Genomic DNA, 26,391 nt, shown 5'->3' on the forward strand with positions numbered 1-26,391 from the left:
GAACATGTTTAATCTCTGATACTGCATATAAGAAGATTAATAGTCTTAGGTGGATACATGTGGAAGCGGACAGTGGGAAGTGAAAGATTAGCTGATTACCACTTCCACTTTGACAGTATACATTTTCAGGAGCTAATGAAGGGAGATACTGTCAAAATTATAGAAAATTGCAACATCACTGAAGTACTTTAAAATTGTTCTTTCTTTAGTTCTCTACTTTTAAAATATCTTTATCTTGGTTTTCTTTTCTTTTTCTTTTTTTTTTTCGTCCACACCCGTTTGACGCTCAGGGGTTACTCCTGGCTAAGCGCTCAGAAATTGCCCCTGCCTTGAGGGGACCATATGGGACGTGGGGGGATCGAACCGCGATCTTTCCTTGGCTAGTGCTTGCAAGGCAGACACCTCACCTCGAGTGCCATCTCGCCGGCCTTGGTTTTCTTTAAATACATGTTATATGCTTTTAATTTTTCTAATCAAGAATTGAGGAACAATTTGAAAGAAATAAATTTCAGTTATGCCCTCTCAAGAAAAATACATAAAATAATATTTTCAAGCAATCACCTGTAGGTTTTATGTATCATGTTATATTATATTGTTTACTTTATACATATGAAAACACCTTCTCTGGTACTACTTATCATATATGCATAAGTTATAAATGGTTTATTGTGTATACTATCAATTCTGTTCATGTAAATCATTTCCCTGAAGAGAAAATGCTTGATAGAAAATAAAGCATTTGTATTTAATGAATAAATTTTTATTATATTACATTATATAATACACAAATAAAAAGATAATAATATAATAGTACTCTATATAACATCACATATAATTTAATACATAATACAATTCACAGAAAATAGCAGGTCATTCAGTGTATTGCTACATAGCCCATTATCTTTTAAAAATTTTTTTGAAGATTGTTGCATTTTGTTATTTATTGTGTGAGTGTGTATTTGGAGTCACATCAAGTTGTACTCAGAAATTTCTTCTTGCTCTGAGTTTCGGGATCACATGGTGGTTGGTAGATTAAATGCAATCAAAGAAGGCATTAATTCAGTTGAACTATAAGCAAGGCAGGTACCTTATCTGCAGTTCTATCTTGCTCTAATTTTTCCTTTTCCTTTAATTTTTTAAAATTTTATTTTAAGTAATAGAATTGCAACAGCATTCAAACTTATGGTATTGGTGCATAATTTAATGGGCATCATGGCTATCAAAGTGTCCATGACACTTCACCCTTTCCCTATGACATAGTGATCATCCTCATCTCCCAATGATGTTGATTGGTAGTTATGGTTTTAGTGCATTCAGTTACATCCCTAGGCCACTATGCATGTGTTCCAGATGGTACACTGCTGTCCCTCATAGCATTTTATATATCATTGATTTTCTTACATTTCCACTCTAACTTGACTACTACTTCCAAATGTCCTTTTCCCCAATTTAATAAGTCATCTGAAATATTTTTCCATATTTAGAGTGGGTGACTGCATTTTAGATTAGGAATACCAGAAGGGGAAGAAAACTGGAAAGTGGGAAAACAAGTACTGAGGAAAATAATAGCAAAAAATTTTCCCGCCCTCTGGAAAGAGTTACCTTTGTAAATTCAAGTGGCAAAAAAATTTAAAACAAAATAGACCCCAATAGACCAACACCAAGACATACAGTAATACAAATGGCAAAAAAAAAGATGAATTCATTAAAGCAATTAGAGAAAAAAAAAGTCCCCAAGTACAAAGGTAGGAAGATAAGAATCAAACCAGATCTCCCATTTTAAACAATTCAAACAAAAAGACAGTGGAACAAAATACTTAAATTACTGAACACAAGGTATGTTCAAGCTAAAGTCTACTAACCATCAAAAAACTCATTCACATGGGAGGGAGGACTAAAAATATTCTCTGACAAAAAAGAACTCACACTATTTGCTCTAACCAAATCAACCCTAAATGAACTTCTCAGAGATGAATCACAAACCCAAACACTCAATTGTAACAACAACCCTAAACAATACAATAGCACAACAACCCTCTCTATCAATAATTTCCTTAAATATCAATGGATTAAACTCCCCATTAAAATACACAGAGGGTTGGATCAGAAAACCAAAATCTGATGACTGTTGTCTGAAAAAAGCACATCCAAAAGAACAGGATAGAGACAGGCTTAGAATAAAAGGATTGAAAACAATTATTCAATCAAATGGAAACCAAAATAAAAAAAAAACTGGTACAGCCATTTTTATAGCAGGCCAAATTGCATTCAACCTCAAGAAAGTGCTCAGAGACAAAGAGGGTCACTACCTATTTATCAGGGGAACATTAAACCAAGAAGTACTAAACCTGACCAACAATTTATGCACCAAATGCAGAGCCAGCAAAATATGTAAGCTGCTTGCTTGAAAACCTAGAAAAACATATGGAAGGAAATGTGATAGTAGTTGGAGACTTCAACACACCATTATCACCACTAGACAGATCCACTAGGCAAAATTTAGCAAAGATATGAGTTCTAACTGAGAAACTAGAAGAACTAAGACTGGTGGATATATACAGGGCCCTCCACCTTCAGAAAGAATACACATTCTTCTCAAGTGCACATGGAACCTTCTCTAGAATAGACCATTTCTTAGGATATAATCTAATTTGCACAAAATCACAAATATAAGGAACTATAAGAAGCATCCTATCAGATCACAATGCAACAGAGATTAAGATTGACTGTAAAAAGAAGATTTGGGAAAATCTAACGCCTGGAGATTAAATAACATGCTGCTCAACAACAGCTGGATCAAAGAGGAAATCAAGGAAGAAATAAAAAGATTTCTTGAGACAAATGACAATTATGAAACAAATTGTCAAAATCAGTGGGACACACAAAGGCAGTAATTGGGGGAAACTAATAGCAAATTGGGTCTACATTAGGAAAGAAGAAAATGACAAAATAAACAGCTTAAAGGAGTGATGGCAAACCTATGGCGCACATGAAGGCCTTGAAGCTGGCACATGGAAAGGTCTGTAATTAATAAATTTATAAAATGTATAAAGAGTTTTTAGATACTAACATCTTCTAATTAAGGTTTAATTGACATGTTGGCACTTTGAGGAAATTCTTTGGTTTTGTGCAGCAGTTTGGGCACTCGGGCTCAAAGAGGTTAGCCATCACTGGTTAAAGAAACACCTTACATATCTGGTAAAACAGTAGCAAAGAAATCAAAACACAGGTAGAAGATAAGAAATAGTAAAAATCAGAGCAGAAATAAATAAAATAGAAACAAATAAGAAATACAAAAAAATCAATGAGTCCAGGAGCTGGTTTTTTGTGTTTTTTTTTCTTTTCTTTTCTTTTTTTATTGTAAGAATTTATTTAAGAGACAAAGTTGACTAACATAATGAGGTAAACTAACATAACATAGTATAGTAACATAACATATAATATAATATAATTAATATAATATAATAATACATGTAAGTCAAAGAAAGTTTCTGATTAAAACACAAATTTTTTTATGATGGCTTACATATCTTTCACAGTATTGGAATAAAGACAGGCCCTCAGATCAGTGGAATAGGCTTGAATACTCAGAGAATGTTCCCCAGACATACAATCACCTAATTTTTGATAAAGGAGCAAGAACTCCTAAATGGAGCAAAGAAAGCCTTTCAACAAGTGGTGTTGGCACAACTGGCTAGCCACTTACAAAAAATTGAACTTAGACCTCCAGCTAACATCATGTAAAAAGGTTTTTTGAAAGAAAAAAGCAAGATAGATAAACTACTAGCAAGATTCATAAAGAAAAAATGGGAAAACGCCCAAATAAATTAGATCATAAATGAAACGGGAGAGATTACTACAGGACCTCAAGCAATCTAGGACATCATGAGGGCTTACTATGAACAAATGAACTTAGTTAAGTTAGAGAACCCAAAAGAAATTGACAGGTTTATGGAAAAATATCATCTTCCAAGAATAAATAATGAGGATGTAGAAAGCCTAAACAGGCCAATTACAACATTTAAAGAAATTGAAACAGTAATTAAGAAACTACCCAAGAACAAAAGTCCAGGATCTGATGGTTTTACAGGTGATTAATATCAAACATTCAGAGAAGAATTACTACTTTTTATCCTTAGGCTCTTCCAAAACATTGAAATAACAGAAATACTCCCTAACTCTTTTTATGAGGCTAATACCATGCTCATTCCCAAAGCTGGCAAAGACACCATGAAGAAAGAAAACTACAGACCAATCTCACTAATGAACATGGATGCAAATGCAAAAATCCTCAATGAAATCTTAGCAATCCGAATTCAACAATACATCAAAAAGACTATATGCCATGACCAAGTGGGTTTCATTCCAGGGATGCAAGGATTGTTTAACATATGCAAATCAGTCAATATCATACTATATCAACAAAAGAAAGACAAAAACACATGATAATATCAATCAATGCAGAGTAGCCATTATACAAAATCTAACACCCATTCACGATAAAGACACTTAGCAAAATAGGGTTGGGCAGAATCTTCCTCAAGCTACTCACAGCTATCTACAAAAAGCCCTATCTATAAAAAAAAAATCTATACATAATGGTGAAAAACTGAAAGCATTTCCATTAAGATCAGGTATTAGGCAAGTTTGTTTTCTGTATGAGCGTGCTCAGTAAACTCAAAAATGAACTGTCATTTTATCCAGTAATCATACTCCTGGGTATCTATCCCCAAGACAGAAGGGCATTCATTCCAAATTATGTATGCACTCCACTATTTATTGCAGCACTGAGCACAATAGCTAAGATTTAGAATCAACCTCGATGTCTAAAAACAGATGAGTGGGTCATAAAGATGTGACACTTATACACAATGGAATAGTACATAGCAGTTAGAAATGATATAATAAATACAGTCATGGGGTTTTCAGCAACATGGATGGAATAGAAAAATATTATGTTAAATGAAGTCGGAAGAAGGATAAATACAGATGATAGGTCTTATCGGAGGTATTTAAAATATGAACCATATCTATCTATCATCTATATATATAATACTCTATAAAAACACAACAGACTAAATGATAGAAACTTCGAACATCATAGGTGTCAGGGTATAGTGAGGAGAAATGATCAAATCAAGGAGACGGGGGGAAGCACAAAGCCTCAACCATCTTTTATATCATAAATTAAGCATCAACAATGGAAACAGCGGTTCAGTGTGAACAAGTGTTCATTCAACCCCTCACTACAAAGACCTACGATAATGGTTTAATGTATTGATCCACGGAACAGGTGCAGAAAATGATAGGAAGCCAGGGACTCCCACTACAGTGATTACTAACAATATGTTTTAATGCCTTAATTTTATTAGGTATAAAATGACCCTTTAACTTTTTTGTTCACAGTGGTTCCTGGGAAATCAGGGTTAACAAACTAATCTTGTAGTTTAGTGCTCAAACATATTAGATACCAGATATAGTGTACATTATGACAATGTATAGATAAAATACTCCCATTTTCCCATTTCCTTTTGTTTAAGTCTTCTATTTGACCCAAGACATATGACCATGGAGACCACAGAAACAGACAACTGCGAACCACAGATGTATGTTACAGATCCCACTCATCGAATACGTTTTTGCAAATTACTATTATCTCATTTCCTTTTTTCCTTTCCTCTTTTTCCTACTTCTTCCTTTCTTCTCTCCTTTATTCTTCTCCTTCTCCTTATCTTCCTCCAACTTCTTCTTCTCCTTCTCCTCCTCTTCCTCCTTCTCTTCCTCCTTCTCCTTCTTTTCTTCTTCTTCTTCTTCTTCTTCTTCTTCTTCTTCTTCTTCTTCTTCTTCTTCTTCTTCTTCTTCTTCTCCTCCTCCTCCTCCTCCTCCTCCTCCTCTTCTTCTTCTCCTCCTCCTCCTCCTCCTCCTCTTCTTCTTCTTCTTCTTCTTCTTCTTCTTCTTCTTCTTCTTCTTCTTCTTCTTCTTCTTCTTCTTCTTCTTCTTCTTCTTCTTCTTCTTCTTCTTCTCGGCATTGTCAGTCTCTTTTTAGGAAAGGAACATCAATACATAAGATGTGGTGGAAGATACTACATAGGGTAGACATCTCTTATAATCCTGACCACCACATGGCATAGTATCACAGACATGAAAACAATATTTATCCTAAAATGCTTTAGCCACTATGTAACGCTAAAAGCTTCATTTAGCAAAGTTCATCCCATCATTGATGAAGTGCCTAGAAATGAGAAAAATCTCCCAATTCCAAGGTGCTGGCTCAATATTTTTTCTCTTTTTCTTTCACTTATTGTTTCTTTATTTTTTTTACCTCTTATCCTTTTTTCTTTCTTTCTCTCATAATCTATATTTTAGTTATTTATTTATATTTTCTTAATTCAAGTATTTCTTAAGCACTCATACCCATCCTATAAGGGTCATGCCTCCAACAACTACTTGTGAATAGATCTCTAATGTCTTTTGATATGTATACAACAGACTCCTCTTTGTCTGCCAAACCTATATTGTAAACAGTCAATGCCTATAGTGTATTAGTCCCTCTTATACATTATTTCTCCTCCCTTCAGAATTCTTTCTATCCTCTCATCCTCCCAATCCTTATTTGTTATCCCTTCCTAATTAACCCTTTTTACCCTCAGCTCTTAACTCAGTAGGTATGGAGTCCGACCTCCTGCTACAATAAGCCACCACCCAACTCCCAAAGTGTAAGAACACCCTCTCAGTGTGTAATCTTGTGCCCCTGCAAGAAGCTACAACCACTACTCCTGCTGGCTCATTTTATGTGGCCCTTCTCACCTCCCCCATAAATGTGGTTGCTTGCTACTGGATTTAGCACCAGAAGGACTTCCAGTCCAAGGACACTACCTGATCCTTACTACTGCAAACTACTTCTCAAAGTCAACAAGACTATAGTGTGGGATGAAAATCTGCCCTGGACCCCCCCAAAAGAAAATTTAAAAGACTTAATGGGAATACTTATATTTTCCTTGTATTTTTAATACCTTAATATTTAAACTTCTTAGTGTGTTTATTTTCAAAGGAATAGGTAACCTCCTTCATCCTTTTTAAATTATTAATTATTTAATCTTTTTTTTGTTGTTTTTTGGGCCACACCCGGCGATTCTCAGGGGTTACTCCTGGCTGTCTGCTCAGAAATAGCTCCTGGCAGGCACGGGGGACCATATGGGACACTGAGATTCGAACCAACCACCTTTGGTCCTGGATCGGCTGCTTGCAAGGCAAATGCCTGGTGTGCTATCTCTCCGGGCCCTCTTTTTTTCATTTTAATAAATATTTGGTAATTTCACTTGTTTTGGTACTGCTTAGTATGAAATTCTAGAAGAAAAAGTCCTGCTTGGGATAAAAGCTCAGGTCAAAAACAGGGCACGGAGACTGTATTCTTACTCTTACCCCCAAATGCACTGTATTCTAATTCTTACCCCTAAATGCACCAACAATATATTATGGGATCTTTCCCTTTTGCATAAGCATACTAATAAAAGGAGAAATCTTATGTATAGAAAGAAACTCTTATCTACTAGGGATAATAGCCCTTACACTTTATAATACAGGGACACCTCCCATTCTGAACATGTGTCATGATGACCCGACTCCGTATAGATGGACAGCTACTGTCCAATCCTGAACCCCAGATTCCAAACAAAGATTTGACACAACTCCCCACAACAGCACCAGGAAACAAGTTTTCCTTGGGTAATCCCTAATACGGCTCTAGCACCAACTTGTGATAGGTTGGTGTAGCAAACTGATAATGAAGAAACAGCAAAAAGTTGATCCACGAGCAGGTTTCCCTATTTCATCACCTAGTGCTAAGATGAAATCATAAGATACACCGTCCTTTGATTTGTGCAAAAACCAAGATCACTAATTTCAGAAGATGGACTTTGACAACTGGTACTGGGCAGAAGTTTTCCTGGGACCAATAAAAAAGATGCTAGCCTAAGCTTCAGCCTAAGATTAAAACACAACAACAACAACAACAACAACAACAACAACAACAACAACAAGATCTCTAATCTCAGAGTTCTGACTTTGACAATAGTGCCTGAGCAGAACTTCTGGAGCCATAAGGAAAGACTCTATCCTAGGCTCTAACCTAGGATCTGTGCAAAAACCGTGATCACTAATTATAAAAGACTGATTACAACAAACGTGAGAGAGCAGATCTTCTAGATTCAGAACCATAACGAAAGACTCTATCCTAGATTTTGTCCTTTAACCTGTTAAAATACCAAGGTATCTAGCTACGGAGGACTGATTTTTGTCATCCTCAATTGAGCAGAAAATTTCCTGGCACCATAAAAAGACTTTGGGGTTTGATCATTAGTGTGTAGGGAGCCTATAGTTGCTCCCATGACAGTATGTTTCAAGGGTGGAGAAACTCTGAATCTCCTAGGCCAAGGGAATTTCCTTTCTAACTTCTACAATACTATTGTGCCTATGCAAACAAACAAACAAACAAAAAACACCACACACACAAACAAAAACAAATAAGAAACACACACAAAGCGTTGCCACACCAGCCCTTCATTTTTTTCTTTATTCCCTCTTTTTCTTTTTCCTATATTTTTTGTTTCTTTTCTTTTCTTTCTTGTGGTTGTTGTTTTGGTGATTTTTTTTGTCGATGCTGTTGTGTTTTTTAATTTATTTATTGCTTGTTTTATTATTTTTTATTTTCATTTTTCTTTTTTTTCCTTTTTTCCTTTAAATTGATATTTATAGCCTCTAGAAGAATTTTCTCCCAGTTTGTTTTCTTTTCTTTTTCCAACAGAACCACAGAACTTTAATCATCTTGCTCTCCCTCATAAATTGAGGGGGTTACAAAGGATGGAACCAGGAGCAACTAGTCGTATGAACATCGAGTTGCAACATAAAATGATCAGACGTAAGCACCAAACCCAAAGTCAACAACACCAGAATCAATTGATACCCAATCTCTTACAAGCTATACACAAAGGAGACCTGTTACACTAGCAGTCCTTTAGCAAAGGAGGGAGGTATGGGATGCATGTGGAAAAACGGGTGGACAAAGGTCAACATTGGTGGTGGGAATGGCCCTAATTCATTGTCATTATATACCTTACATATTACTGTGAAAAATTTGTAATTCACTTTGACCACAATATAAATGATTAAAAAAAGAGATATTTGTTCTTCCTTTTTGAGGCATGCTGAGCAAATGCCGGTCATGAAGTTCAATTTATTTTTAACTGAAATAAACAAAAAACTTATTCTTAAAGATTATTATAATTGAAATACTGTAGTGAATTTAGTTTTAATCAAGGGGTTTTTGGTCACCTAAGTTGAACCTTGTCACTTCTAATGAATTTATGTCTCTTACAATAAAGTAGGCTGTATTTGTGAGATGAAAGCTTAACATTTACATATCATTATCTATAAATATTTTAGAATTATATGAGAAAATACTATAGAATAGTGTGATAGAACATTCTATTTTCTATAGGATATATCTGGCTATGATTTTTTTTTTGGGCCACACCCATTTGACGCTCAGGGGTTACTCCTGGCTATGTACTCAGAAATCGCCCCTGGCTTGGGGGGACCATATGGGACGCAGGGGGATCGAACCGCGGTCCTTCCTTGGCTAGCGCTTGCAAGGCAGACACCTTACCTCCAGCGCCACCTATCCGGCCCCTATATCTGGCTATGATTTATCAAGGTTACCTATTCTAAGTTAGAGTCCACTTGAATATGGACTTTCTATAGTGGCTTTCTATAGTAATTATACATATAACAATAAAAATTTTCTTTAATTATTGCTTCACAAGAGAGATTATCTACTGTTACATTTTCAGAAAATCCTACTAGATTGAAATTTAGAAGCCTAAAATCTTATTTTGTTTGTTTGATTTTTCACTTTTGAGTCATACCTGGTAGTTCTCAGAGGTTGTTCCTAAGGGACCAGCTATGATGCTGGAGATCATAGTAAAGTCAGCCACATGTAGAGCAAGCACTTTACTCACTGTATTATCTCTGAAGCCCCAGAATTATTAATCTTTAACCATACCATGTAAAGGTGCAATTTAATTTCTCATTTTTTCATATGCTAAACAAAAATATTTCCTTGGGGGCCGAGCGATGGCATAGTGGTAGAGTGTTTGTCTTGCACGTGACTCAACCAGGACTGATTGTGGTTTGATCTTCTGTTATCTCATATGGTCCCCCAAGCCAGGGTTGATTTCTGAGCGCATAGCCAGGAGTAATCCCTGAGCATCACCAGTTGTGGCCCCAAAACAAAAACAAAACAAGACAAAATACAAAAATATTCCCTTAGATATCTCTAACATATTAGAATTACAATGCTTAGAAAACATTTTTCATTTATAAATAAATTTTAGACTTTATGTACTTTATTTTTTCAGAAAATATTATTAATAGTATAACACATTATTAGTTTATTTTAGTGTTTTTAAGAATTAGGAATAGAATTACTAAAACATATACTAATTTTACTTAAAACATTTTAGAAGACATAAAACTATTTTCCAGAGACTGAAATAATTACTTAACCACAAAATCAGAGTATACCTTTATAGCTAATTTATTTTTACCAGACCCTGGCCAGAATTTCTGATGTTTTAAATATAGGCTATTTTATTTGGTCTGAGTTGCTGTCTCAATGTTTTGATTTGCTTATGACAATAAGCAATACTAAGAAAATTATCAACAAATGGAACTATATAAAGCATTTCTATAGTTAAAACACCTCTAAATCTCAGAGAGATTTAGATGGACTAATAGTCAAATCTATAAAGCATCCACAAAATTCAAAAACACAAAAGCAGCAATCCATTATGAAATGAAATGAAGAATTAGGACTGCTCCAAAGAAGTTAAATAGATGGGCAACAGGCACATGAATAACAGACCAGCATTAGTAATTTTATTATTTTTATCTTGTTACTAATTTTTGTTCATGGGTGGAATTCTCAGTGTTTCATATTAACTTATCACGTAATCTTCATATAGTAATATTTTAAGGCATCATCTTGAGGTTAGGATAGCTTTTGTGCTGTCTCTAACTTCTCCCTTTGCTATACAATTATCTCAGTGTCTCCTTCCACACAGATAGATTTGTGAATCTTTCCTGATTCTATGGTGATGGGACAACAAATCACAGTTGGCTATGAATTTAAGGGGTCAAATTAAGACTTGTTTTACACCTCCATGATACTGACATATTTTAATTATCTTAATGTTGTGGCACTTTTTCTTTCTTTTAATATTTTTATTTATTTAAAGAAAATGCATCACATAATTGACATAACTGATCTTAATACATTTGTTTCAGAAAGACCAAAAGCAACATGATTAAAAAATAGAAAATTGAAAGAAAAACTAGAGATATGGAAGGAAAAGGAAAGAAAAAGTTCAGTAGCAAGTATATTATTGAAAATTATTGAATCACAAATGAACTCATTAAAGCACTAGTAGAAAGTTTAATAAGCTGTTAAGGGAATACATATAATATACTCAAAGGAGATACACATGTCCCTTTTATTTTTCAGAAATAGTCGGAGGTGGGGTTTAAATCTGGGACACCACTTTGGTCTCCAAAACGACTCCCAGTAGTCCCATGTCAGGAAATGTCTTTGAGTGGGGACTTCTCAGAAACCAAGTATGGTAGCAACACATGTACTCAGTGAAGGGAGGTGGTGGAAAGGAGGCTGCTGAGAGTAGATCAATAGCACAGAGTATTTGTTTCTTCTCAGTCTGAGAGTCTTTTCTTTTTCACTTTGGAACTGGTTAGAGCTGATTTGAGTGGGGAAACTGAAATGCTTGTGAGGGGCCAAGATATGAAGGTAAAAAGGGTTAAATGTTGGCGAATAAGCAGTAGGATGAGTGAGTAAAGGACTAGAAATGAGCTTGTAAAGTGTAAAATCCAAGGGGGAGGAGACAGTACATTACATTCTGCATATTTGCAAATGTAGATTAAACTTTATGATAGCCTATTATACTATCTATACTTTAGATGGTTTGAGAATGGAGCCTAGTGGGAAGGAAAGTTGCCAGCGATTTCCTCAAGCTCACTCCTCTTGTGCAGAGTGGGAATTGGGGAAGGCCTGGGGTCCCCTTTAAACTCCTCCCTAGCACCCGCATTGCTGGCACCCTGGGCAGGTGCCCAAGGATAGCCCCAGAGTCTTGGAGGAAGGATAGGGAACGTTGTTGGGGGCAGGTGGAGTCCTGCAGCCTGCCCTAAACTTGGCAAAAAAGGCCTTCGGCATGGAGTCATGTGGCACTTTTTCGTATATGAATTTTTATATCATTAAAGAATAAAATTAAAGTCAATAAGTTAAGATGTTAATAATGTTAAGTCTGGTCTCACTTCCTTTTTCTACTAGACATAATTTTTGTTAAAATAAAAAAAATCATATTACTAATCATTAGCTACTAGCAAAGACTTACAATATACAGTTTTATATTATTTTATTATTATGTGCAGAGGAGGAAAGGGACTTACTTTTTAGTTTTCTCTAGACCTCTATTGATCTGGTATCTTGCAGTATCTTGATTCCTCCTATGGTGGACAAAGGTCATCCAGTGGGACCAATTCTAAGGTTGCGTTCTCCTTCATGAGTACCAAAAAGTGAGGATTAGTGGGAATTAGTCCATAAAAGTGGATTTAACATACAAAACTCAATTGTGGTATTTTAAAGAATGACACATGAGTAATAAAAATATTTGAAGGAAAATAATTCAATAATTGAAATGGCTGACATACTAAATGAGGGTTGCAAATTGAGTTCTGTTTTCTATCCATAGGACTTTTATCAATAGTATCTCATGAACTAGTAATAACTACTTGAAATATTGCTTCATGGTTATTAAGGTTTGGGAATCTTTGCTGCATTTTTTAAATTGCCATTGGTATTTATATATGCCAGAAAATACTGAGATACAGACACACATCATTTAATAAGGCAGACAAGAGTTGTGGATTTGTGTGTGTTGATAATAAATAAACAAATGGACACATAATTGTCTTAGCCAAATAAGTATTAATATATTTAATTAAGAAAGTGAAAAAGAATATTGGCTTAATTCTGAGACATTTAAGCAATAACTAGGGTCAGAAGATAGGTACAGGATGTAAGTTCCTTGCTTTGCACAGAGATGGCCCAGGTTTAATCTTAAGTATCCCATATTGTCCATCAAGTTCACTATGAGTGATTCTTCAACATAAAATCAGAAGAAAACCCTGAGCATCTACAGGTGTCTGCCCCAAAATTATCCCTCCAAGAAAAGAAGAGCTAAAATTTTAGGTAAGCCTCTTTATGTAAGTTTTCAGAACATTTTTATAACTACGATAATAAGAAATGAGATTATTTATTTACTATTTTAGGTTTGGGGCCACACACCTGGGTGTGCTCAGGGATTAATCATGGCTCTTTATTCAGAAATCACTCCTGTCAGGTTCAGGGGACCATATGCGATGCTGAGGATCAAACCCTCGTCAGCTGCATGCAAGGCAAACATCCTACCTGTTGTGCAATTGCTTCAGGCCCAAGAAAGTAGATAATTATTTTGCTTAACTTGAAGTATGACAATACTTTAAAGAAACGTCTTATTTTGTAGAGATATCGAATTAAATTTGGTCTTTATTTTAAGAATGTGCAACATCTTTATTATGGAAGAACCTCTTTTTGTAGCTGAGGAAATAACTCAATTAGTAGAGGTTAGCATGTTCAAAGTCCAAACTTAATTCACAATAATATGATGCCTCTAACACTATGATGCCTCTGAAACAATGCCTATCGTAGACCTGTTCATTAGGCAAAACAGAATACAATTTAAACATTAAAAATTATTTTTTACCAAACATTAAAAATTATTTTTTACCAAACACTTTCTAGTTACTTCTCAGCAAATGAAATTACTATCATATTTAAGATTTTGACAATGACTATTTTCATATTAAGTATGAAAAGTTTAGAATAAAAGTGTTTAGTATTAATACATTTTGAGCACATTGGACATACTATCCCTACAGTCCTAGTAATGTTATTAGCTGATGTAATGTAGATATTTAAATAATTATGATTATAAATTCCCCTGAGAGGAGAGATTGGAAATTCTCAGAGGAAAAAGTTGAATGTTTTAGAGTACCAGGTGTTTTTTGGATCTATTTCTTCTATGACCTTGAGTTAAGGCAAGCAGCAGTCTACTTAAAGCCTTTGTTAAAATAAGGGATATATGTTGGTAAGGTTTTAGTCCTCAGATACAAATGTCACCTCTCTGTGTTTATATGTTTCTATCAGTAAAACAGTAGGAGATTTATTAGAAAACAGCTTATTTCTAGGATATTATAAACTATATCTCAAGTTATCCTACCATCCACCGGAAACTTTAGAGTTTCAACTCTTTTGTGAAATGTTTTTTTTTTTTTAATCCCAAACTCATTTAGATAGATCTCTGTGGGCTGCAACAGCCCCAGAAATTGAAAAATGTTCAATACAGCAACTTCACCTAATATTTGGCTGTTCAATGAATTCTCTTGTTAGTTCTTAATGCTTGTAGCATCCTTTCACACTTTGTATGTGTTGTATGCAGATCCATGAATTACCTGTGTTGTTTACTTTTTCTGTGCCATCTACTGATCTGGATCATCTCTGTGTTGTCTTCTTTCTTGCTATTGATGGAATTATCGGCCTGCTTGTTTTGATTTTCATCATTCCATAAGCCTGCTATTCAAGAATTTAAGTTTCTGCATATATATAATCTATCCTTGAACTTAACTCATTTTGATATTTGAATACTTATACCCTATTTGATGTTTTAAATGACCAAATATCATCTTTCTTATCTTTCCCAACTTTCTCGATTCTTCCATGATATTTTTTTCTTTGGAGTGGGTGTCCTAAATTATTTTGGGGATCTGAGGCAGAAGGTTTCATTTAAGACAACGTATCCTTTTTTCCTAAAAGGGAAGACAAAAAATGTTTTAGCTTTTGGTCTGTTGGACTAAAGGACAAGGTTCAAAAAGACTAGTTTTTAACACGATCTAAAGTGAGTCCTTTGGATTGTGAGGAGACAAACTAGGTTAGGAGAGAAGGAAAGTTATTCCAAGAACAGCAGTAGAAAATTGGAGATACATCACCAAAAAGAGGTCCCTTATACATGAGAATAAGCAGATGGAAAGTGAGAAAGGAGGTGGTATAAGTTGGGAAAAAAAAGTGACCTGCTGATGCACTTAAACAGAGGCTTTGAAGACTACATTAAACCTTCCCAATATTGGGACTTCCATTGTGGTCAACATTGGAAGCTGAGTTCTTGTTATCTATTTATGAAAAGCCATCTAAGTCTTCAGTCTCTTTCGTTTGATGGACTTTCAGGAAAGTTGATGAATCTAGTGGTAGAGCATAAAATTGAAAATGAGCTCATTCAAAAAATTTGTAATTCTGGTGAAATAACCCATCTCTATAAGTTTGAACTAATACCAGGTCCTCAGGGATAAAGTTCTCAGGAGGATAGTTAGGGGTAAGAAAGTACTTGTTGACCAAATTCCCATAGAGAATGCTGGTAAGAACTCTAAGGAGAGAGTTAATATAGAGTAAGTCTTTTTGAAAGAGTTAAGTAATAATACATCTGTGTGGTTTCAAACAGAGGGTTTTAAAATACTAAGACCCAAGCCAGTAGAAGGGGCATTATGCATGTGAGGCAAAGGTAAAGGAGAAGCTAGTGCTATTTTTTAAGAAGTTCCCTGATTTATCTTTCTGATTCATGTCTTTAACATCATATTTATGCTCTATATTTTTCTTCATGATGGAGGTCTTCTGGGTTGCTTTTTTGGCTTCCTGATGCCCTTTATTTTCCAGAGGCAATGTATGCTTTGTCTCATTAATGACCTTGGCAGAAACATAACTGAAACTACTCAGAGGTAGATGTATAATAGTTTTCAGTAGTCTAAGTATCTTGGGCTTTCTTTGGTGGTAAAGAAATCTTTTAGTCAAAATGACAATATGGGCATTTAATATCAAGAAAGCATCTTGGAGTTTATGAAGACATAAATCAATGTGGTCTCACTTAGTTCTAGGGCTCTGGTCAGGGATCTAATAGGGCTCTTGTAGATGATGAATTCCTCTTCAAACTTCATTGTTTGTTTCTTCATCTTTTTTCGCAAGGAATATTTTATATCTTCTTTTATTTCTTCTGTAACTTAATTGTTATTTAGAAGCATTTTTTTCTGTTTCAAAATGTTGGGTGCTGGGGATCAAACCCAGGTTAACTTCATGCTCTACTTAATTGTACTATCTCTCTTGCTTCATCATTATAGGTAATTTTATAGGAATATGCTGCCATACCAGTAAGACCATGTTCATTTTAAGTAGCTTTAGGAGTTTAAGAAGAGATGCGGAAGAGGTATTTTGGGGTTTCCATTAGGTATTGCAAAAAAGACATGGCTGGATTGTGTTACATTAAATCTTTTTCTAGACTTTTAATAATTCCATCATTAATAACTGAGATAAAAATATTAAGGTATACAGGTTTATATTTGTGATATTTTGATTTTAAAATACAATTTTGCCTTTAAACATTATAATAGAGACCATTTTATTTTAGGAAAAAATAAACAATTTATAAAATTCATTATACTTTTCTGCGTAATATTTTATAATGATTGTTCTATTTTATTAAAAGTTTTTATTTATTAAATTTATATCAATGTTATAAACTATTTAAATTCAAAATAAAATGAGGATAGTGTATAGTGTCCTAGTTATAGTAAGGCAAGTAGGAGACTTGCTTTGCACGAAGTCATTCTCAATCTAGATTCAATCTCTGGCAAGTCATATAGTCCTCTAACCCCTAATAGGAATAAGTTCTGAGTGCAGAGCCAGGAATAACCCCTGAGAATGCCAGAAGTTTCCATAAAACTAAGCCAAAAAAAACCCACAAATAATTTCTATTAATGTCTTAATTTTGCTCTCTCTCACACTTTGATAAAAATCTTCCAATTAATCAAAACAAAATAATTGTCATTAAAATAATGTCAATTGGTTACACTTTCTTATGTATGTACATCTATCTTCATATATAGAAGAGCTGACCTGTTGAAATATATCTTTATCTTCTGTTTAGTCAGAAAAGCTGAATTGTTTCTGGCTATTAGAACAAAGTGTGGACTATCTATTTTTTATAATAATAATAATAATATTTATTTTGACCAAAGTGGATTACATATATTTCATAGTAATATTTTAGGTACATATTAACATTGAATCAGGGTATTCCTATCACCAAAGTTGTCCTTCCTCCACTTCAGTTCCCAGCTTGCATCCCATATCCCCCTCCCTTACCCCCTCGGGGTGCTAGTATAAGAGGTCCCCTCTGTGTCTAGCTTGTTGTAGATTGGGTATGGATTCTTTTGTCTTTGGCTTTGGTATTTTAAGGAACCAAGTATCCATTTATTAGTATCCATTTATTATTAATCCTGGGGGTCAACTAGGGATCTACCTGGACCAATTGTAAAGGAGTCAAAACTCAGTTCTTGTTGATTGCTCACTCTCACTCAGTGCTCACAAAGCATGCGTGAAGAGAGTTAAAAACCAGCCCACTGTAGTTTATCAAAGGAACACACAAAAAATTCCATGTTTTTTTGACTGCTTTGGGAAGTCTGTTTACTGCTTTCAAGGAATGTAGTTCCCTTGCTAGCAGTCAGTTGAGAGATAGTTGATGCTAGGACTATGTGTCTATTATAAGCTAGTTTACTTCTCAGGTCCCAGTTTGATATTTCAAAATTTCTAGCTAATGGTGGGTAGAGCTCTTATCTAGGGTTTATCCTTATAGATTGTTAATATGAGTGCAAAATCCAGATGGCTTACTTCAGTGTTAATCATATAATTATTATACATGATAACATTATAATAATAATTATGATATTAATCTCATACCAGAATTGGCTAAAATAAAGACAACGTTACATTGACAGCTTTTAGTAAATTAATGTAAAATAAGTGGTCATGAAATGTAATATGTAAAGGAGTTTATCACATTTAATTATTTTGTTTTTGAATTATAATATAATACAATATGTAATTACAATATGTAATATATGTAAAACAATTGTTATGGCAACTATGCACAGGGCTTATTTCTGACTCTGTACTCAGAAATTATTCCTGGTAGGTTTGGGAGACAATGTGTGGTGTTGGGGACCAAACTCAAGTTGGCAGTATTTGAGAAAAGCTCTTTACTCACTGAATTATTCGTTTGGTCCTTAAGGTTAATATTAAAAGTCATACTCATTATGAATGGCACGTGGATTAAAAGTAAAACATAATCTAATGAAAATAAAAAAGTTAACTAGCAACTTGAATACACAATTCTTAATTACTATTTTACTCGGTTGTGATCAAATACAGAAATTTATGAGTGATAAGAATTTTTTTTTTCCTACCATGGTTTTACATCTTCATGTAGATTTAGGGAATGAGTTGAAAATTAAAGATGAACACTGTGAAAATTTGTTGATCTTTTTGTAAAGTTCTGTGAAATAATTGGATTGGTGGGAAAATGTCGCAATGAAGATGAAATACTCCCGAGACCTAATTATTTTGTTATAAAAAAAAGTTCATATAATTTACCTACAAATAAAGCTGTAGCACTTACAAAGCTTAAGATAAAGACATTATCCAAAGATAATAAAATCAGAAGACTACTATTGTAGGTGAGAGAATTTTTTTTTTTTTTTTTTTTGGTTTTTGGGCCACACCCTGTGACGCTCAGGGGTTACTCCTGGCTATGCGCTCAGAAGTTGCTCCTGGCTTCTTAGGGGACCATATGGGACACCGGGGGATCGAACCGTGGTCCGTCCTAGGTTAGCGCAGGCAAGGCAGGCACCTTACCTCCAGCGCCACCGCCCGGCCCCAGGTGAGAGAATTTTTTTTTTTAATCTTACATCTTCTCTGTTGGTGACCTAACACCAGTCTAAGTGCTCTGGCCAAGGAACAATTTCAGGTAAGTTTATTTTTCCCTTTAAAATATTACAATGGCTTCCTGGGAGCCGGGAGTCTAGCAGGAGGAGGTTTGGCAGGCCCCCGCCATGCCGGAGGCCTGCTTGGCCAGGCCTAGGGGGGGTGCGGGACTTGGGTAACCCCAGCACCCCTCTGCTGCCTTGCTCCAGATCTCCAGGGCTTCCCCGGGCCACACGCCTGGGCAAGCCGGTGAGTTGGGTCCCTTGGTGGAGCTTGAAGGTACCCTAGGCCTTCCCCCACCATCCATGCGGCTCCTTAGGGAGGGTCCGGGTGGGGCTCTGAGCTTCTGGTCTCCCAGCTTCTTGAAGGATCTCTCCTTCCTGGGAGCCGGGAGTCTAGCAGGAGGAGGTTTGGCTGGCACTGGTAATCTCTGTCCAGTCTACATTTTCAAAATCGCGCGGGGGCCTTGCCCCCGCGCGCACAAGAAACATTAATAGTACTCTCACAAGAAACATTAATAGTACTCTCACAAGAAACATTAATAGTACTCTCACAAGAAACATTAATAGTACTCTCACAAGAAACATTAATAGTACTCTCACAAGAAACATTAATAGTACTCTCACAAGAAACATTAATAGTACTCTCACAAGAAACATTAATAGTACTCTCACAAGAAACATTAATAGTACTCTCACAAGAAACATTAATAGTACTCTCACAAGAAACATTAATAGTACTCTCACAAGAAACATTAATAGTACTCTCACAAGAAACATTAATAGTACTCTCACAAGAAACATTAATAGTACTCTCACAAGAAACATTAATAGTACTCTCACAAGAAACATTAATAGTACTCTCACAAGAAACATTAATAGTACTCTCACAAGAAACATTAATAGTACTCTCACAAGAAACATTAATAGTACTCTCACAAGAAACATTAATAGTACTCTCACAAGAAACATTAATAGTACTCTCACAAGAAACATTAATAGTACTCTCACAAGAAACTGTAATAGTACTCTCACAAGAAACTTTAATAGTACTCACTATCATTGAATTATGTTTTTATGTATGCAGAATGTCTATTTTTTACTCTGCCCTTTTGCATACCCCTTCATAAGTTCATATTTCTCTTTAACTTCTTTAACTCCTATCATCATTACTCCTTTTATACCCTTTCTAACTTAAGTACTGTTGAGTCCTAAGTCACAGACCAAAGTGGTGCCCTAGAGTTAACACCCACCCAACTATTTTAAAAGGCATAAAAAGGACACATATCTTTTCAACATTTTATGGGTGTTTTCTTTGACGGCTATAACTTTTGCTAAATACTTTCTTATACAGTGATGATCCCCCCCCCCCATGTTTTTTATCTTCTCTTTGTGAACTGCTCAATATGAAATTTGGTGTGAAAGAATCCCTCAGTTTAATACTTATGTTTGAACCAAGTCATGGGTCTTGTTGGAAATGTTCTAATGCCCCCATATATCTGATAGCACCACGTGGCTTTATATCTTGTTTGCGTAGGCACACTAACATGGAAAAATACTATACATACCAATAAGTTCTTATCTAATAAAAATCTTGTAGTGCAATGAGACCTTACACCCTGAACATTGACATAAAGACCTGGCACAGGCCTCAGAAGAATGGACATTCTCCATTCACCCCTTGATCTACAGAAGACATTTACAAAACATCCAAGGTTGTATATAACATCACCTGGTGGCATTCCTGTACCAGGAAAGACCCTACAGCTGCTCTGACATCTACTCAAAAGAAACACCCCTTAACACTGAGAAGACAACAAGAACAAAGACCTGCTTACTGGACAGGGCTTGCTGTATTGCCCCTTAATTGTGAGGTTTGTCTATAACATCACCTGGAAGCAATCCTCTACCACGGAAGACCCTACCACTGCTCAGACATCGTCCTGCTCAAAAGAGACTTCCCTTAACACTGAGAAGACTTAACAACAACAACCTGCTTACAGGAAAGGGCTCCCTGCATTGCCCTTTCATGGTGAGGTGAAACGAGAAGGCACTCCACATCATGACTTCAATGTAGGACATGCAGATTCCAGAATCTTTAATACAGAAACATGAGACCAACAACAGAGACTGTGTGAAAAGTGTGTTGGCACTACAGACAAAGTCTTGGATTGAACGATAACTTTCCTGAGGCCTAGAGCTGGTCTTATGCCAGGAAACTTCAGGGGTAGGATCTCTTTGTATTTAGGCCAAGGTTATTCCTTTCCATGCCTCTCATATTTTGGTGGGCCTATGCAAACAACAATTGCCACTCTAACACCGTTTTTACTGTGCTCCTTTGACTCTAATCCTTAAAACGCACCCACTTAAAATTTGAGGTTAACTTAAGCTAATATGCATGTACATGGAAATGTAAAAAATACTATGCCTCTAATGTTTAAGGAGTTACGTAAGTTGGATGGCTTTAGATTGCCTTGTGTGCTGTTAAGAAATATTATAATGTGCTACAATCTGGAGACTTGAGGGACAAAGTAATTGCACATGGATTCTGTTTCATTTATCTTAACTTTCTTTGGTGAAAGTTCAAAGTTAAGATATCAGCAAGGGTACTTCTTCTGATAATTATGTTATGGGTGATTGTCCTTCCACTGTAACTTTACCTTATCCTCTTTCTTTGCATCTTTTGTTCTCATAATTCAAAATAAAAAAATTATAAAAAAAATATTACAATGGTTTATCTCTAAGGGTCTATTACAAATAATATTATCAAGCAGCACTCCCCCAAACTTGAAGTTTAAATCTCTTATGCTGCGTGTTAAGAACCGAAGGAAAGAAAATGAATTACAATACTGTCAAATTAAAAGTAAAGGCAAAGTGACTTTGAGATTCTTTTTGATGATTGATATAAGCTTAAGTTGAGAGCATTATATATGTTCACATTAGACATATTTTATGAAAATATTTCAATATTAATTTTTCTGTCATGTATACTTTTGAACATCTCTCTTTTTTTATAGGTGGGTGATTTCTATAACAGTTGGTATTCAGTGTTTACTCCTACCTCTGTGCTCAGGGGCATGTTCTTGCAGTACTCAGAGAACCAGAAGCAGTCAGATCCAATCATGGTCAATCTTAGGAAAGGCAGTCATATTGGACCTTGGAGGTCCTTAAAAATATCTCAAAATATACATATGATTCAAAATAATTTACCAGATTTAATAGCATCCTAATATTGGGCATCCCACATAGTTTCTGATTTTTCATAGATGTTAAAATTATGTTAACTTCTTTTCCTAATGACTTTTCTCTGTTCAAACATATATCACTTGCGCCAGAGAGAAAGTTCAACAGGATGAGTTATGTTTAAATGCAGGAGGATCAATTTCAATCCTTAGCTCCTAAATCTCCTCAGACCATAGAACTGGAAGTAGTTCTCAAACACCACCTGTTGTGGCTTCCAAACAAAACAAAATTAATGTACACTTATGTCTAGAAAGTATTGTGGCGTCAAAGAAAATATAATGTCTAAATCTTTTTATTTATATTTCTTATTTTTACTTCATATGATTCCACATTGTTTTCTTCACTGCTAGGGAAGGTCTCTTGAGAATAAGGAAATGCATTTCATTCTGCTTCACTTTGTCTTCATCTGTATACAAGATTTTCATCTTGGAAATTGATAAATAAATATCTTAGGGGGCTGGAGAGATAGTACAAGAGGGTAAGGCACTTGTTTGCAAGTGGCTGACCCAGGATCAAATCCTGTCATCATATTGCTCCCCGTGAGCCCCACTAGGAGCGATCCCTGAGCACAGAGCCAAGAGCAAGTCATTTCTGAATATGGCCCCAAAACAAACAAAACAAAACAAAAATAAAAGGATTCTTTACCTGTTTGTGTTTTAGAGGAAAAGACATTTTTTGCAGTGTACATTTCAGTTTATTTGAATTTTCTTTGGTATGTCTCTCATTATGTTAGTAATACAATGTCCTGTAACTAGGAATGATACAAATTAATCATTACAAAAGAATTGGAAGGTGAAGGAGGATGAAAATCAATATAGAGATATAATTACTCATCTCATGAATGGAGGACATGCTGTAGTTTGGTTCATTAAATGTCAGAGGAGAAATTTCTAAAGGTCTCTGATAGAGATTTTACAAATATATTACACATTAAATGCCATACATAACGAGCATACCATAAAATATGTTGAATAAATTAAAACAAAGTAATATTTACTTCTAACATGCCATTTATTTTATATTTATGTACCTTCATATGTATAGTAATTTGCATATCTTGTGTATTTCTTTTATCTATGATAATTATATTTTAAATATCATTCTTTCCTTATTCTGGTAGCTCTCTATGGAAAAAATTTATACCGGTTCTTTCATTTTTAAATTTTTTACTGATGTCATCAACTTACTGAGATTCACTCTATGATATTGCATACAGAACATAATTTCAAAGCATATAGTTAGCAATCAGCCAACACTATAATTCTATTGATAGTTAAATAATTAAGTTATTCTTTTTATAGTTAATTATACTTAGAAAATGTGAATTAGATGAAGTATTGAACTAGAATTCAGTCTCTAAATTTTTTTGTTTCTAACACCAAAGGCAATGACAAATATCTAGGGAAGGGTTTGTGAGAGAGAAATTCTGTGTATACTTGCCATGATACGTAGGATGTGGAGGAATTCCTCAAGTGTTATCATCACGTAATTGTTTCTAGACATCTCAGGTTTGATGCTGGTTATTTTATTGATCACAGTTAGGAATCATAATAATGTTAAGCAAACAACAAGCCACATGTGGCTAGTAGGAAACCACCAATATGAGCACAAAACAAACCCTCCGCATAGTGCAAATAAAGACAAAACTTGTGACCCCAAAACCAAAAATAAAATGACTATTATTAGATTATTTTTTGTGTATATCCTGTGCATGTTTAATGCTGGTGAAGCTAATCTACTGTGTTTATTAGGTATATTAATTGCTCTTTTGACTTAAAAGATTTCCACTACAATGTATTTTACATGGTGACTTCATGGTAAGTAAAGACGGTTTATAAATTCTCAGTATTTAAATAAAAAGTTATGCTTACTTATTTGAATAAAAAGTTACATTTACTTTATATTTTCAGTGAATGTACAACGTGTATGAGAAAATGAAGATATCCTGGAGAAAATAAAAAAATTGAAATAATTGCTGGATTATCAACAATATGCTCTAAAAAGACTATTCGATTTCAATGCTGTGAATTTAAAATTATATTTGGTCACAATTGCAAAGCATCATCATTTCTCACAAGCTACAGTAAAGAGTTTTATTCGGGTCCTAAGAAGTATTATTTCCTGAATGGGGCACTCCATGCCTCTCAACAATGTGACTGAATTTATTCTCATAGGATTAACACAGAATCCATACTTGCAGAAAATACTCTTCTTTGTGTTTCTATTCATTTTCCTATTTACTGTGCTGACCAATGGGTTTCTTTTCATCACCATCTCCCTCAGCCCTGCACTTTCTGCTCCCATGTACTTTTTTCTCACTTTCTTATCCTTCGTGGATGCTTTCTACACCTGTGTCACAACCCCCAAAATGATCATTGACCTGTTATTTCAGAGGAGAAACATCTCCTTTAATAGCTGTTTGACTCAGATATTTGTGGAACACTTATTGGGAGGCTCAGAGATCATTTTGCTTATTGTCATGGCATATGACCGCTATGTGGCCATCTGCAAGCCCCTGCATTACACCACTATCATGCGACCAGGGATCTGTCGTTTACTGGTGGTGGTGGCCTGGACTGGGGGTCTTCTACATGCCACTGTGCAGATATTTTTCGTAGTCAACTTGCCTTTCTGTGGTCCCAATATCATTGACCATTTCATGTGTGATCTCTTCCCACTGCTGAAACTTGCCTGCCGTGATACCCATATTCTGGGTATGGTAATGGCAGCCAACAGTGGAGCTATGTGCTTGCTTGTTTTCACCATGCTTCTTATTTCTTACATTGTCATTCTGAATTCCTTGAAGTCCCTTGGCTCTGAAGGAAGGCGCAAAGCTCTCTCTACATGTATCTCCCATTTTACTGTAGTTGTACTTTTTTTTGTGCCTTGCATCTTCACTTACACGAGGCCTGTGGCCACCTACTCTGTGGACATGTTGATAACTGTATTCTTCGCCATCCTTACTCCCATGTTTAATCCCATTATATACACAGTGAGAAACACAGAGGTGAAAAATGCCATGAAAAATTTATTTAAGAAAAGAGTAAACTAGGCTGTTAATAATAGCAAGGAAATAATGATATAGGTAAATGAAGCACGATGTGTAGCTAACCGTAACTGCAAATGAACACAGTTTGCTAATTTCTGATCATAAAGGCTCAGAAAAGAACAATTATTGAGACCATATTTATGTTTAGGTCCTCTGCTGTATGCTTTTGAAGACTTTTAATATATTTTTAACAATATTTTTAGTTTCATAGATACCTGAAGAAAAGGAAAGAACTTCTAGAAATCTTTGGTTTGGTTATTCTAAAATAATACTAAAATAATTCAGTCTCTGCTTCTTAGTCAACTATATAAATATATGTGTTTCATGATATTTTGATAAACATGGCTTTTCCATGGGATCATAATTTAAGAAAATATTTAATTTCTAATACTGCATATAAGAAGGCCAATAGTCTTAGGTAGATATGTGGGGACATGGACAGTGGAAATTGAAATATTACCTGATTACCCTTCCACTTTGACAGTATGAATCTTCAAGAGCAAAAAGAGAGATACCTTCAAAATTATAGAAAGAATTGTAACAAATAAATGAAGTACTTTGAAATGGTTCTCTCTTTAGTTAGCTGGTTTTTTTTTTCCTTGGAGGAGTCACACCCAGTGGTGCTCAGGGGCTATTCCTGGCTCTGTGCTCAGAAATAACCCCTTGAAGGCATGGGGGATGATATGGGATGCCAGGATTGTTGTCTTGAATCGGCTGCATGTAAGGCTAAAGCCCTACCACTGTGTTATCACTCCGGCTCTTAGTTCTCTGTTTTTAAAATATCTTTATCTTGATTTTCCTTAAATACAAGTGATATATTTTTTATTTTTCTAACCAAGACTTGAGGAACAATTTGAAACAAATAAATATCTTTTATACCCTCTCAAGAAAATTACATAAGAGCTTTCAAGCAATCAACCTATAGGTTTCATATATCGTGCTATGAAATATTGTTTTTATTATACATATGAAAACACCTTTGTCTCTACTTATTATATATGCATAAATTATAAATGGTATATTGTATATGAACTATCAATTCTGTTCATGTAAATCATTTTCTGAAAAAAAATGCTTGACAGAAAATAAAGCACATGTATTCAATGAATAAATTTCTATTATATTACATTATA

At 35.0% G+C, this 26,391-nt stretch overlaps 1 protein-coding gene across 1 annotated transcript; it reads left to right on the forward strand.

Moving 5' to 3' along the window:
- The first annotated feature begins 24,334 nt into the window (after positions 1-24,334).
- LOC126017800 (olfactory receptor 140-like) lies at positions 24,335-25,261 on the forward strand. Its single transcript, XM_049779854.1, has one exon. The coding sequence runs from the start codon at positions 24,335-24,337 to the stop codon at positions 25,259-25,261; it is 927 nt and encodes a 308-aa protein (XP_049635811.1).
- The last annotated feature ends 1,130 nt before the right edge of the window (positions 25,262-26,391 follow it).

The sequence above is a fragment of the Suncus etruscus genome, chromosome 9 (genome assembly GCF_024139225.1).
Source record: "Suncus etruscus isolate mSunEtr1 chromosome 9, mSunEtr1.pri.cur, whole genome shotgun sequence".
NCBI classification, from domain to species: domain Eukaryota; kingdom Metazoa; phylum Chordata; class Mammalia; order Eulipotyphla; family Soricidae; genus Suncus; species Suncus etruscus.

What these genes read in the sequence shown, in the direction of transcription:
- LOC126017800 (XM_049779854.1), top strand. Translation starts at nt 24,335, where the DNA reads ATGGGGCACTCCATGCCTCTCAACAATGTGACTGAATTTATTCTCATA.